The 15773-nt window shown below is 34.7% G+C and overlaps 3 protein-coding genes across 4 annotated transcripts in view; 1 reads left to right on the plus strand and 2 right to left on the minus strand.

The window, feature by feature from the left end:
- LOC131784033 (deleted in malignant brain tumors 1 protein) overlaps positions 1–2890 on the minus strand; it is a 29064-nt gene extending 26174 nt beyond the window's left edge. For both annotated transcript variants that reach the window (XM_066168111.1, XM_066168110.1), the window contains exon 1: positions 2616–2890. In XM_066168111.1, coding sequence (XP_066024208.1) covers positions 2616–2649 — 34 coding nt within the window. In that variant the 5' untranslated portion in view covers positions 2650–2890. The remainder of the gene's footprint in view (positions 1–2615) is intronic.
- A 1559-nt stretch (positions 2891–4449) lies between these two features.
- Positions 4450–11918, minus strand: LOC131784021 (vacuolar protein sorting-associated protein 26C). Its single transcript, XM_059100794.2, has 11 exons — positions 11800–11918; positions 10930–11123; positions 10413–10512; positions 9825–9905; positions 8822–8896; positions 8557–8637; positions 8223–8292; positions 7313–7339; positions 6539–6561; positions 5898–6000; positions 4450–4788 (listed from the first exon to the last, which is right to left on the minus strand). The coding sequence occupies exons 1-11, from the start codon at positions 11851–11853 to the stop codon at positions 4691–4693; spliced, it is 906 nt and encodes a 301-aa protein (XP_058956777.1). The 5' UTR covers positions 11854–11918; the 3' UTR covers positions 4450–4690.
- Positions 11919–15597, plus strand: LOC131784022 (N-alpha-acetyltransferase 50-like). The gene is made up of 6 exons (XM_059100795.2): positions 11919–12019; positions 12092–12188; positions 13085–13127; positions 13726–13845; positions 14023–14089; positions 14755–15597. The coding sequence occupies exons 1-6, from the start codon at positions 11976–11978 to the stop codon at positions 14912–14914; spliced, it is 531 nt and encodes a 176-aa protein (XP_058956778.1). The 5' UTR covers positions 11919–11975; the 3' UTR covers positions 14915–15597.
- The last annotated feature ends 176 nt before the right edge of the window (positions 15598–15773 follow it).

Consider the following 15773-nt stretch of genomic DNA (forward strand, 5'->3'; position numbering starts at 1 on the left):
TGACTGGAATCAATCGGTGACCAGTAAAAAAAATACATGAAAGTCGATAAAAAATGAAAAGCGTGCAGTTTACAATTGAGAAACAAATCTATTTTAAGAATTATAAAATAAACTCTACGTTTAACTTGTAAAAATGTGATTGGAGCTGTTCATGTTCATCAGGTAAGTAAATTTTTTGCCCTTAAACTGTGTAAGTGTTGTGAGCTCACGTATATCTCTGGGCAGTTTGTTCCGGGCACTTGCAGCCGAGAACTTAAACGAGGTCTGTCCACATTTAGTCTTAACGTGTGGTAGATCTAATAATGTTGGATCTCTGAAGGATCGACGATGTCTTTGTGATCATTAAGTAACCTATCAACTACTTAGGGCAGTTAATGTTGTTAATAATCTTGTAAACATACTGTAGCTCGATGAAAAGGCGTCTACTGTGCAGTGATAATAATTGCAATTTAGCGCGCATCTCCTGTCTTACGGTCAGCATGCAATATTATTCACATTGCTTGGTTTTGCAGGCAAAGATTAAAGCTGAATGGGCGGTCAAGGTTTACCATACAAACTTGGTCTTTTAATCGATTAGAAAATATTAATCCACGTACTGGACTGGACTTTATCGGCAAACCTGGCATGGAGTAATAAAAAATAAACGCAAAAAAAAACATTTTGTCTTTATTGAAACGATCATCTCTCAGCCAAAGAACGATGTCAACCAATTGTACAATGCTTTTAACAGACGCAGAAACATAAGCATGAACATTAGCGTAAATACATAAAGTTCTAGGAGTGGTGATGGTGAGACTTTTTGCAGTGGCCGGTAATTCTTGTTTAGTTATAAGATCGTTAATCGTGTCTTTGATAATTATTTGGTTAATGAAAATGAGATCTTTGTCAAATATTGCATGAAAGAGATGTCAGAAAGTTGCCGCAAAGCTTCTCTTTGGTAGAAGTCGGCCGCCAAACAACGACTGCGCCTCACTTGTCGGCCGCTTTAATAACTATGTCTACGTTTTCAGACTTTTTAGTGCCGACCACTCTTCCGAAGAAAAGTTGGGAAATTTGGTGTCACGATTGAATTTAAGTTTGTCAATATCATGGAGACATTTTTTGATAAAGAAATCTAAAGATGCGAATTGGCTCTCTGGGGAGTCCATTTAGACTTTTGAATCTGAAGTGTTTCGAAAGTATCTGTGTTAAAAGTGTTAGAATCATCCTCTTTGTCGTGAAAAGAGGCTTTCAATTTCTATTAGTTTTGTGATGAAGAAGACAATGAATTCGCCAAGCGTTCGTAAAATTTTCTAAATAAACTTTAGTTTCCAAAAGGACAAAGGTGGCATGAGCATGCTGCTGTACTCTCTTAAGACTCGCCAAAACAGACCAATCGAACCTTTGTTAGATTGTTTCAAATAATTTGATTGGACTAAAGCAGTCAAAATGTGAAACCATCAAAGATGAAAAACTGAAATAGCTCACAAACTGAAATAGTTCATAAACTGAAATAGTTCACATACTGAAATAGTTCCATAAGTCAGCAGGTTTTTCATCATTCCTGTTTGGTTGTTTTTGAAGAAAAAAACCTATTAATATTTATTATATGAGTGTTAATAGTGTTTCAACTCTATTACCGTAATTAAGCTTGAGACAGTCTTGAAAACCTTCAAAAAGTCTGATAGTCTACTTCCGACGTTTTCTCTTTGGTGTTTTTCGTTACTGCTCACGTTATAAATTTCGTCAATTTCGATGTTTGGCATTTCTGCAAACCGTTTATTTCCCGTTCCCAGCTGACTCGGTGTTTTGATCAATACCTTGGTTCCGAAATTTCACTTTCTATCTCCATGTGATTAGTTCTCTTACTTACAGGTTGCTCTGGATCAATTGAAGCCAGGAGGTCGTTTTCATATTCGCGTTTTTGGTTATGCAAGACTTGTGGGTGAATAGAAAAAAAGAAAAGAAAAAAAGAAAAAAAAAAAAAAACGACAGAGAAGTCCGGGAAATACTCGGCCATTGCACAGATTGGTTGATGACATGTCAAAGTTACTCCTTGCATCTGTACTCTAGATCTAGTAAAGCACGACGTTTCATCCAAATCAGAACGCGTAAAAAAATTATGACAAAAAAAAGTCCGTGTGGTTTACTGAACTAAAAAACTTGCCCGCTTTCCCAAGTTTTCCAAATCTTGAATAAAACTCTGAACGTCGCACTTTCTATGAAGTAATCCATACTTATGTGAAAAACTGTTCGTGATCAGTCACTAAAGGTCTCTAAGAGTTTAGACGCATGGCGGACGTCGTACAAAAATTGTCTTCTCTGCCTTGCATATTCATTTACGAGATTTTCCGAGCTTTAAAGAAATAAGGAATTTGAGAACAAAAACAAGCAGAAACTATGTATGAGAAAGACATTATTCAATTTCAACCTCAATGAGCCTGTCTTTCTAACGAGATTGAATGTGTGGTAGATTTTAAACCAGAACAGTTCGATTTTTCGCTTTTAACATCTCTCGCGCAATAACAGATTCTGGCTTCGCCCTCATCAGTTATCATGCGGTACTCTCAAACCACAAATTAGTTCGTTTAACTATACGTTTAAAATATTATCCAATCATATTGAAAAGTACTTACTTCCAAGAAGAGACATAACCACTCCAAGCTTCATTCCAAATACTTTAAAGATCCTGAAGAGTAATCAGCTTTGCCGTTCACAATAGTTCCTTTATAATTAGTCACAATTACAGTGGAACTACGATCTAAAGAAGCGTTAGATATCGAAGTCCTCCGTATAACGAACGATACTCTTCAGCCCGGCCAAAATTACAATAAAATGTATGGGAAAGAAGCTCGATATAACGAAATCCTCGTTATAATGATCACAATGCAGAAGCCCAAACGTATAATATACCCCGATATAACGAGCCTATGTCAACACGTGACAAAAGACAAATGCAAAACAGACCAACAAGAATCAAAATCCTTCAGTTCTGTAAACATAGAACAACTTCACAGTTAACAGCTCATTACAATGCCGAAACTGAAACTATCGACAATTGTCCTTTGTGCTTTAAAAACAAGGTGCTGTAGCTATGTACAGACCTGTACAGCGCACTGTAGCTTCATATAGACATGAACGTTGCCATGAAACGTTAGTGAAAACTGGGGCGTTGTATTATAATCCTTCTAACGCCTTTTAATACTGCATAATGAGCTCAAAATAACAAACAGTCAGGCGAATTCGAGGTATTATTGATATTTTTCATTTTCCACGTGGTTTAATAAATAACATTGTTAACACACACCGATATATAGGGCAGGGATGTAGACTTTCAGCTACGCATAGCACAATTTGTCACCGCAAATTGAGAAAAAGAAATAGTCTATTTTTGGGGTCGTTGCCATTATATTGTGAAATGAAGGTCTCCTCACAGAGGGTTTCAGAGTCCACCCGCCATTCAGACTTGATGAAGGAAGAAAGAAGGAAGAAATGAGATACAGACATTGTGGAGAAAACTACGGTACTACGTTTTTATTCTGAGACCTTCACTTACGTCACGCGTTTGAGTATGGTATAATTTTATTCGTACGAGGAAATCAGGCTTGCTTCAGGGAGAAGATCAAATAAAAGGCGCGGGTTCACACTCTTCAACAGAATTCTTTTTCGTTTATTATCGTCTTACTATTAAAAGATATAAAATTTTTGATGCAGCCGCCACATTTTAAACACCTGAAAAACCAGCTGAAGGTCAGAACTACTTCTTTTCGTATGAAAGACATATTCATTGTTTCGTTCAAATCCCTAACAAGACTTTCAGTCTTACAGGGCTTACAATAGCACGTCTCTGAGATATGCTAACCAATTCCCTTTGTGGTGATATACAGGATTGGTGTATAAAATTGAAAGTAGTAGATTTAAGGATGTTTGAAACAGTTTTCCGAAACACCCACCGACTTTGTTTAAAGCACTCAAAAACAAACTTTCCCTCTTTGCAGTCAAATCAATTTCATACGTGTGTTGACAAACAAATAGCCAGGCCAGCCAAGCCAGGCGAATTCGAGGTATTATTGATATTTTTCATTTTCTACGTGGCTTAATAAATAACATTGTTAACATATACCAATGTATAGGGCAGGGATGTAGGCTTTCAGCAATGTAAAGCACAATTTGTCAACGCGAATGAGAAAAAAAAATTTGTCCATTTTAGGGGTCGTTGCCAATATACAGTCAAATGAAGGTCCTCACAGTGGGTTTCAGAGTCCACCCGCCATTCAGACTTGATGAGGGAAGAGAAAAGGAAGAAATGTTATACAGGCCTTGTGGAGAAAAATACAGTACTATACGTTTTTATTTCTAAGACCTTCGCGTAGATGTGTCACGCGTTTGAGTATGGTATAAATTTATTCGTACATGGAAATCAGGCCTGTTTCTGGGGGAACATAAAATAAAAGGCATGACAACACATCCTTCAACAGAATTCTTGTTCGTTTATTATCATCTTAAAAAATATAAAATTTTTTAATACAGCTATAAATTCACATTTTAAACACTTGAAAAACCATCAGAAAGTCAGAACTACTTCTTGTCGTATTAAAGACATACATTGTTTCGTTCAAATCCTTTACTAGACTTTATGGATTGTATAAGCTTTCCTTTAATCATTTCTAAAGGAAGGAGACACTTTGCAAGAGTCGTTCCCCTCTAGGAATCATACAGCATTATTTTCAAATCTCATAATTTTAATTGGAAAGTTTTCTGTAATGAGATGATCATCTTGAAGAACTATTACCACATTCACCTCAAATTCTGAAACAAGAGGAAGAACGAAGATTATTTGCAAACTGCTGTATTCAACAATTAGATTAAAAGTGCGAGATTTCTATCGGTGATAGTTGAAGATGGAGAAGCCCCAATATACTGGAACGCAAAGTTGATTTAGTACAAATCTGATAGTCGTTCACAGCATAACAGCAAGACATGATCATAATTTTATTTTTTACTTTATTTATAACCGCACACTGTTGGACTACTCAAGCTACTCATTGTTCATCACGGATTATTAAAACCTTGATCATCGGATTACGCAATTCGAGAGTTTTCATTGGCTTAGACATCATGGGTTATGAGCCATCATACCATGCACAGGCATGAAAACCAGACCGGAAGTGTTATAGTACATTGAAACATTCCGTTTGTTCTTACAAAATAAAGTTGGGGAGATTTATCTATATTTTTGAGGGTTTTTAATAAAACAATTATTCTACTCGTGCTTGTTGGATATGAGATGATCATAGCTATCTATCATCTCATATACAATGCACGATCGTGAAATAATTGTCAAGGATAGGGAGCAACGTGGCCAATCGGATTGCAGCATTTGTGATAAGACGCTAGTAGATTTGCTTTTAGATAAAATAGTTTCTTAGGCAGCTTGTTAAATTTTCTAACTAGCTATGACAAATAACTTTCCACGACCCGCCCGAAAGAAGACAACTTTTCAACTGGTGGGATGAATGTCTTTTTCCACTGGTGCGTTTTTCGTATCTTAACGGGAATCACTTCTTTTGCATCAACTGACTTTTTCTTCAGCCGTTATATCAATTTTTTAGCTACCTTCTTCCAGGTAGTTCTGTGACAAACAAGAGAGGGCTACACGGTCAGTTTAATGAAGCCTTAAGGAAGTTATTCCATCGGCCCATGGAACTACGCCCATCGCTACAGAAAATATGAATGTGTGACATGTTCTCAAGGCCATGGCTATAGGGTCTTTAGGGTGCTGGCTGTTAGCCCCTCTATTTGTCAAAAAAAAGTGGTTATCTATGATAACGGAAAATAAAGAAAAAAACTGGCTTTGCTTTGACTTTCAGTAAAATCCTGCCTGCGCTTGTGATTTTTATTATAGGTACTCAACTGACCAATTTTGAAGTTCGCAGTGGTCAATGTCGGGCAGGTAAATAGACGAGGAAATATCATGTATATTGGGATCCTGAGACCGCGACAAACATCTCCCTCTGCGATCTGAAACGAAAGTTCAAAGTTATTGAAATAAAGCTGGGTGTATTTCTGCCGCGCTAAGGATAGCTGCAGACAGTTCTTGACAACCGTTGTACCATACTGACCGACATAACTAACTCTGGCAACTAAGTTAGAAAGATTTCTAAACACTTCTTGAACACTTCTTCCAATAGGCAATTTGAGCACCAGCTAACGATTGGGCAATGGGTTTTTAGGCTAACCGATTTCGGTCATTGCCTTACACATGTTCAATATTCCGTCTTAATGAATAAAACAGAGTTTTCGGTTTATGCCTTTCGATTGTCTATTTCCTATGATTCATCATTTCACCTCCGTCGCTTTGACACATTATTCTCAACGGTTTTACAAGTTTAAAAAAATATATCAGCTGCTTTCCTTTTTGTGATACGGCTGGACAGTGTTACCTCATTCAAATAACCACAAAAGTCTTAAAATTTCACTAGAGATACATTCTCGTTGTCATGAAGCCAATCTTCAAAAGATATTCTATTTTGATTAATAGAACAATTTTACAGCCTACCTGAATGTTCTGAATCTCGGTAGCTGTAAAAGAATATTATTCTGTTTATTACATATGTTGTTTAGATTTTTGTTTGTTGTTTAGGTTCATTAATCTTGTACAACAACTGCACATGTAAGGGAACCTAAGTTTGCAACCTTTAATTATTAGTTTTCCTAGCCGTTGATAATTTTGTTTTGTTTTGCATAAAATGACAAATCAAAAAAAATAAAAATAAAAATATTTCTAATACTGATAGCTAGAATTGTGGTGTTTACTGGATGGCATACTGTTATCAGAGAACTGCTTGCTTGCTTTTTCTCTATTCTCATCACTTGCCTGCATGATATTGTATTGGTATTGTAAGGAGAAATTCTGTCTTGGTCTATCATGGGGCCTGGAAGGTTGACATTGTCCCAAAGACATTACAAATATGTGTGGGAATTTTGACACATTTCAAAATTTGGCAATTTTACACTGTTTCTATGCAAGAAAGCAAAAATTGCAGTTTATAATTTTTTTCTTGATTATTTTTCATAAAACTGTGAATAAAAACATTTTATGGGCTTGTTATTCATTTTGAAAACTTTAGGTCTTTCCTGTCTTTGGTAATGTAAGATAAGCACCCCATATGTCTAAGACAGAAGAACCAAGTCTACAGATTTACAGAAAACATGTGGTAGCATATTAAGGTATGCTTCAACACACACTGCTACCTTAGTAAAGTAAAAAAGGGTGGTTGGGATAAACTTCTTCTTGCCAAATAATTCTAGTAGCAAAATACAATATAATTACCATCTTTTGAGTATCCTTCTGCACAACCTAGAGTCAGTGAATTGAGTAATTATAAGTTTACTATGTACTTTATTTGCATGGCAATATTACTAATGATAGTGATACTGGAGCTAATTATGATAAAGGTGAAGATCACGATGATATTAAAAGTAATGATAATGGTAGTTACAATATGAAGAATAAGAAAATAATAAATTTGAAAATGAATGTCTAACTGTTTGTCTTAGAGTCACTACCAGTTGTACAGTGAAGACTTTAATTAAGGACAGTGATGTCTTTGTCAGACAATGAGATTCAAAAGGTAGTGTATCACTGTCTATGCAGCTTGATAGTAAGCTGGTCTTGGTGTGTTTTGGCCCATTCTCACTGGTCATTGATCATGACCTTCGTTGATATTGATGTGGGGTTAAAGGGGCCATCCTCACTACACTTCATCAAAATATAACGATGGAAACAGATGAGAAATGCATTACAATATCAAGCTATAGAGCTGCTATTATTAGAGTGTTGTAAAGAATAGTCAAAATTCCTAAGACATACCCCTAACTCCTACAGTACATTTAAAGACAATTCTATGAAGTTTGGAATTTTTTGCTATAGTGTCAAAATTTTTGCTATATGGTCAAAAAAGTTGCAAAACTGTCCATGATTTAAAAATAATATTAGAACCTCTCTCCCTTTAACCTCACCAGAGGTTATATTTTCTTCAATTTATATTGCTTTTATGTTGCTTTAATTTTGAATGCCATAACTAACACTACAGTTAATTCCCTAAGTTTCATTTGTCATAACTCTGATGAAACAATGATTCCTCTAAAGCATATTTCTGGCACCATAAAAAAATGTTATTTAAGGGACATACAATAGAGGAGTGTTAACCACAGATAATAAACCTTTAAAAATTACTTACCACATGTTTCTACTCTGACAAGCTGCAACTCAATGGATTTGATAGGTCTGTCTGATTCAACAACTTCCAGCTATGAAATAACAACAGTTTCTTCATGCAATCACCTGGCTGAATATTTCCACAGTAAATTACACATATATTACAGAGGCAGAACTGTTCAAATCCTGCTTTATGAGCCAAATATGCCCATTGATAAACTTTGTTCGAAAAGGAAAATCTCAGATCTCAAAGAACAATGTCAAACTACATGACTATAAAGGCCTATTTTTTAAATTCATTTCCTAAAAATCTGTCTTACCATTATTATCTTATTAAGCAATAATCAGACTCTTACCTCTCCTGTGAACGGTTTAGAGATAGAGCACAGAGCATTGTCCAGATTGCCTTTTACTAAGAACTTTGGTACCTTTGCTTTCTACAAAAAGAAACACAAACATATTCATTCAAAACAGCAGAACAAACCAACCATGTTAATGCTGAAGAGAATTTATCAGATACTGTGTGACCCCTAAACTGTAGGTGGCACATAGTAGGTAAAAAAAAAACCTTTTCCACTATGTTGACTTATTATAACTTTGCACAAGTGTAAATAACACTACCTCTTTCACATTTTCAAGGGACTCTGGTGTGATAGAAAACTCTACAGGTTTTACCTCTCCCTTCTTAGATGTCACCTGGAAAAAAATTTTAAAAACTTTTAGAGAACATTACCACTAACACAATAAAGCAAAAACAATTAAGAACTTCAAATGTCAATGGGTATAACTTTCTTTATAGAAAATCATTAGACTTAAACTTATTGAACAGTCAGGAACTAATACTCCACAGGGTCATATTTTTAAGTATCTTGTGGCTTGAGATATAATAATGACAATAATAGTAGTGATATAACAATACAAGTTGTCTTAAATGATGGCTCCTTTTCATGGCCAGTGTAGACAAAGAATGAAACAAATATCATATAAATAATATTGTAACCATAAAATGAGCAATGGGAGACAGACCAGTTAGCTGTTAACAGATCACTCCCAAGAACTGAACTTCAGGCACTTGAGAACAAATTCAGTTAGTAACAAGATGGAGAGCTTGAACCTGGACAACCACAAAACTAGTCCAGCACTCTTATCACTCAGCTATGTTGCCTCCCTTTTTGCTTTGAGAGACAATAAATATAGGTGCTGTGTTGTCCAATAAATGTACTAGAGGGTTGATTACCAATATGTTAATTGACATGGGTAAATGATAAGCATTTGTTCAGGAATCTAATTTTGGTGCCTTCCATTCCTATGTGATTGATGTAAACTTTGTATTTATGACAGCTTTATAAAACAATATGCAAACACAAATGTAACCCATATTCTCTTTTCAACACCAATAAAATTCTAATGCTCAAAATCACTTTTTTGAATTTCACTAGTGATTGCAGTTAATTTGTACTTCTAAACTTTCTGTTGATAGTCAATGATGAGATCCTTTTAGTCCATTTCAGTGCACTAAGATCTAGTATGCTATTCAATTTTATAGAATATGAAAGACTTTAAAAAGGTGCTTCATTTTGTTTATACAATGTAGAAAGATGAGTAATATAATTCCAAAAATAACCTTATTCTCAACTATAAACTCTGCTTGGCTCTGAAGGTCTTTGTTCAAATATGGCCTTTTCATTTCACTTCGGAGATAGTACTGTAGAATAATAAACAACATATCAGCTGAAGCTTTAAACATTCCTCTCTGCATTGGAGATAAAATGGAAAAGCCAAACTGAAAACTAAAAAGTTATAGTCAGGGTATTTCTTTCATTGGAAAGTCAAGTCAATGTTGAGTAGGGATGGAATCAGAAATGGAAAGTGAGTTTAAGCAGTTTAATGCTAAAACTAGCTGAGGTCACTGTGCTGAGGTAAGACTTTACTTGTGGCTGGTAACATTTTCTTGGAAAAATGAATGCTTACAGGAGCTGAGTGACTAATGAAATGTTTAAGAACATTAAAACTGTGTGAGGATTAGCAGGTTGGAAATAAATGAGAAACTATTGGGAAGCATTCATACTTTGGTATAATTCTATTATGTTATTGATTTGGACATGAGCCATACCATGATAAATATAATAACCTGTTAAACATACTAAAGTAATAACACTCAGTGCTATCGTCAAATCATACAACTGCTCAACATGTAAAACTTAAAAAATACCTGAATGTTTACAAAAACTCCATGATAGGTCTCATACAGTGGCTTGTTACCCTTGGGTTTCAGTGGAATCTCAAAAGGAAGTTCAGTCTTGCCATTTGGCGTAAACCTTACAGTCATTCAAATCCATCTCAGAATAACATTTAAACTATTAAAATTTAACAATGATGGGTCTGTAAATAACCTAGTCAAAAATATAAATCTGAACTGCATAACATCTCAGTGACCTACATGTATATTGTCTAAAGGCCACAGGAAGCAAAGTCTGAATAATAAATGGACTATGCAAGATTTTACATGATAGATAAAAATATGCATGTGATACAGGGAAGGATGATAAGAGTGATTCAGTTTTCCAACAACATTATCATGAATGGAATAAAAAAATCAAGATTATATAGATGGGAAAACACGAAAATTACTCATGCTGACATTATACTGTTGGAATGGTGATGAAAATACAATACAAATACAATCAAATATCAAACCAAAAATTAAAGACATTGAAATAGAATGGTATAATTTGCCAGGTTTTGCAATCTCTAGGGAGTAGTTGACCAGATGGATTGGCTTCAAGGAGTTGTAGAATGCTTCAAAAACTCCAACACTTTTAGCACTCAGTTGCAGATTCACAGATCCTTCCATAGAGAGAGTGATACCATTGTGTGAGAGCTCTCCGCGACTCTGAACTACAATAACACCTTTAACAATGTCCTAAGATTAATACAGAAAGAGGTGATTCAATAACATTCCCAAGTTATATCAAAATTCCATACCACCTTAACGGACTCTCCATTCATATTTGAAATAAGTCAGCACTGACAAATTGTATTATATCTGCTACCAAGATCACCCTGGACAATTTCCAATCCATATCTGTCATGAGACATTTTTTTAAAAATTTTTTTTATTTTTGAGTTTGGTAAAGTATCAAACAAATGTTCGGTAAAGTTTCAAACAAACAAACATAAAATGTAACGATACAATTAAACTATGTATGAGCAACATGTACAAAACTTACTTTAGATCGGTCTCTCAAATAATAGTATAAATCTCCTCACTCTTTGCCACAAATACTGCAATCTGATTAGCTGTGCCATTCGCTATCTATTCAGCGATAGATAGTGAGGAGAATTTCGAAATACCAGTAGATTTATACTAAAATATCCAATCATTCACTCCAGTTTTTTTATGCACGTTAGTTGATAGTAGATTCCCCCTCGTCAACTATTGTGCGGTAGAAATCTCGAGCTCATAATCTACGTATGCATGTATGTATATATGTATCCGAGCCGAAGTTATGGATTCATAGTTTTATAATTAAGATCATTCAGAGTTATTTAAAGTGCAGTTGCAATTAAAACATTAGAATATCCAAGAATATACTGACGCCTTCGTGGTAAATCTTGTTCACTCTCTTCAGACGAATCTCCAAGGTTGCCATTTTGCAAGTTGAGCCTGCAATTTATACAAGTTTAGCAGTGGCACTAGCACTCATCCTGAAAGCGAGGATCGAGCATGGGCAGTGTTTGGCGGGAACGATTACATGAGTGATCCTGTAGAAATATGTCGAATGATCAAGAAATTGTTACATCGAAACCTCTGAAACCGTGAGTATCTTTCTGGATCGATTGTTTGATCTTCTTCGCGTTCACTGATCTTTTAGTATTTCCGTGGAACAGGAAGGGAAGAACAGAGTTAGGTGATGTAACTCCTCACAACATCAAGCAGCTCAAGAAATTGAACTCTGTTGTATTTCCCGTCAGCTATAACGACAAGGTAAAGATTAAGCTTTCCATCGTTTGTTGAGAAAAGATTCGTTAGACTGTTTTAGATATGTTAATAGTTCATCTGCTGAAGAGACATCGAATATCTTTCGATGGAACAAAAATTTGGTACATTTCATGTGACAATTTGGAACTAACGCATGTGCACAGACAACCAACATTTCATTTTCAAGATGTCATCACTCTGCCATCATCATGCTAAATATGTAGGCGGTCTTTTTCTTTAGATGTTCTCGAACTTCACAAAGTCGGTAAACTACAGACGATGGTTTGCATCTCACCGAATATAAATCGTGACTATGATTGTGTAACTGGTTTTTTTGAAGCCCCCCATCAACGAAATGAGGTGTCAAATGTTCTGCATTAAATACTCACATTTCTCTGTCAAGGATATTTTTAATGTCATCGAAGAATTTTCCAGATAACATGTAGTTCTTTTATAACAATCTTGCCTACTTAGGTGTATATAAATTTTAATTTCTTGCCATCCTCCCACATATGTTTGCAGCAGGCTCTGGTTAAAAAAGCTTAACTTTTATTTGTTCGCAAAATATCTGCAAGTTATACCGGTGAAGAGTTTAGGACTATCTCGGGGCACATGAAAACTTTGCGTCTACTGTGTTAGTAGAAATCCACAGGTATATGCTGTAATCTGATTTTCTATGCGACTCACTGTTTATTCTATTACAATTAAACAGTAACATGTGCAGTTGTAATCAAAATGTTGATAGGTTTTAAACGAATAGCAGATTTACACTAGGACGCTTAGATCATTCGCTCTCAATTTCTACGGGTGATAGTCAATGATTTCACAATAGAAATCTCAAGTTCATAGATCTAATATTTAGCGACACATTAATTCTCATGCAGATTTGTATTGCTTTACAGTTTTACAAGGATGTACTTGAAGTTGGGGAACTAGCGAAACTAGGTACTTTGTCGAAGAGTATTGACTAAGATAATTCTATGTGAAATAGTTTAATTACAAGACCATTTTATTTCTTTTTTTTTTGCTACTATTTATTTTGGCAAACTTAAAACCAAGAAAATAGAAAAATAGTTTGAAACTTTCAGTCTTGGGTCTTGAAAAATGCAAAAGAAGTTTCCTTGCATCACACACATGATTAATTTCAAACATCTTTCTTTATTTTATATATACATGTATAAGTAAGCTTAAAATTTGCTACATGTATCTATCATATACTGTCTCCAAACTAGACATATATGACATTGCTGATGTAAATCGAAAGTAGCAGTAGTCACATGTGAATCCACCATATGGCCTATCTTAAGGTAATTGTTATTGCATCCTCACAGGGGCATTGGTTGGGGGGGGGGGGCTTAAGTTGTTCCCTTTTCCCAAGGTTGTGTTTTAGAATATGTAGCTGTAGCTTAAAACACATTCTTATTCCTAAAACATTTTATATTTGATTCTCTTTCATAAATACCTGACCAAAAGGTATTTTTCCAAGGCTATATGACCATCACAGATTAAAAGGCTTTAATTTTTTTTCTTGAATCTCTTTTAGCATTTTATAATGACATTGTAGTTGGAGCAGTTTGCTGTCGCATTGACCAGATAGAAGATGCTAGACGGCTTTACATAATGACTTTGGGATGTTTAGCCCCTTATAGAAGACTTGGTATTGGTAAGTTGAAAGAATTATACTTCTGGTGTGCTTTTTATTGGGTTTGTTCTAAGCAAATAAAGTCTAATTATTTGGTACTGCTTGCAACTCTAAAATGCTTAAGAGATGCATAGGTTTTAAAGATTTCTTCATTGAATTATGTATGTAATGTTTACATAATGCCTTTTTTACTCTCAGGTACTGTCATGCTTGAACATGTGCTAAAATGTTGTGAAAAGGATGGTAACATTGACAATGTTTATTTGTAAGTTTTTTTTTTTGGTTGATATTGGTAATAGAAGCCTTGGAGCAGGCGATTTAGACGAAATTTAGCTATTTTTCTATAATTATTTTTCCTTGATTTTTCCTCTTTGTTCATTGTCTGAAACAAATACTGAAAAACTATAGCAAGTTCCCCTCTTCCTTTAAATCAAAAAAGCATACTGTGTATGTGTACATGTAGTAGTTGAATTATAAATGATTTGGGCAAAGTAATGTTTCAGAACCTAGTATTTTTGTATTTATACGATAAGCTGAATTGTAAACCCATTTTGAATGTACCTTGTAACTTCTTTGGTTACATTCATTAATTCTGTAAACCAGAGTAGCATCAAACCATGTCCCATTTTGAATGGTTCCTACTTATGATTTTTTGAAAGACAGATGCATACATGATATCACTAATCATAATTTACTTCCTTATTGTATAAAACAAACAGATTCCTTGTTACTATGTGCCTGTACAGCAAAAAATCACAGATGAAATAAAAATGTGGGAAGAACATCAATGACATACTCAGCTTCACCTTGTTCTTTCGTCATTTTAATATCATCTGTGATCTACTGGTAAACATTTTAAGTTATGCAATACTTTTTTCATAGTTCTCTGACATACTGGAATGTTAATGATTTATCTCTGTCTAATTTCAGGCATGTTCAAGTTAGCAATGAAGGAGCAATAGGATTTTACAAGAGATTTGGATTTGAAATAATAGAAACAAAGAAACAATACTACAAACACATTGAACCAGCAGATGCTCATGTCTTGCAGAAAACACTTAGGCACAAAAAGAGAGATATTTGTGTATGACAGAGTAAATAGATCTAGCACTTTAACATTAAAAGCTTCCGAAAACATTGAATGTGAACAGATTATATAGTGTAAAACTATATCCTCCTCCTCACAAGTGTCTGTTTTCTTACTTTTACCTTAGTAAAGAAGATCTCCAACAGATGGTGCAACCTTGTTTTAGAATCTGTTGTAAGCAAAGCACAATGACTTGATGGCTGGAAAAGTAACATGAAAATGCCAATGTTAATTCAAAGTGAAAACGATTATTTGTGGTGAAAATCATGTTGGAGCTGATCTTTGTCATTTTTTTCTTTCATCACTTTGTTTCAAATTTAACAAGACATGTTATGAACTTAGGAAATTCTGCAACTCTTGGTGTTCAAAGCCATTGGATATTGCAGAATTCTCCAGGTAATGTGTAGAGTTTTCCAGCTAAGTGTTGATGGCTGGAACTATTTCTAATTCTGACATGGAAAATATTCTCCTACTTCTTGCCATGTTATTTCTTTATGAAAACCTTGAACACAAAAGATATTAATACTCTTTCATTGCATCGAGAATACAAAAATCATTACACTGCATATGAGTCAATGCACTTTAAGTTTAGAAAACACTTAACAAATTGTCAGTTTGTGCTAATCTTAAGTAGAAATTAGTTTCAAATAAAAGAATTTACAAAAATAAAAAATCTCTCTAATGTCTCTGTTTGTCTCTCATATTTACTTCTGAAAAAATCTCTGGGGGTTTGACCAAGCTATCATGTACCCAATGCAACAGACAGGGGGTGTTGTGCACTGGAGTTTGGGGAGTTTTAACCACAGTGTAGGAATTGACAACACAAGTTGATTCAGCAACATTTAAAGCTATCATCTGACCA

Source organism: Pocillopora verrucosa, chromosome 6 (assembly GCF_036669915.1).
Source record: "Pocillopora verrucosa isolate sample1 chromosome 6, ASM3666991v2, whole genome shotgun sequence".
NCBI classification, from domain to species: Eukaryota; Metazoa; Cnidaria; class Anthozoa; order Scleractinia; family Pocilloporidae; genus Pocillopora; species Pocillopora verrucosa.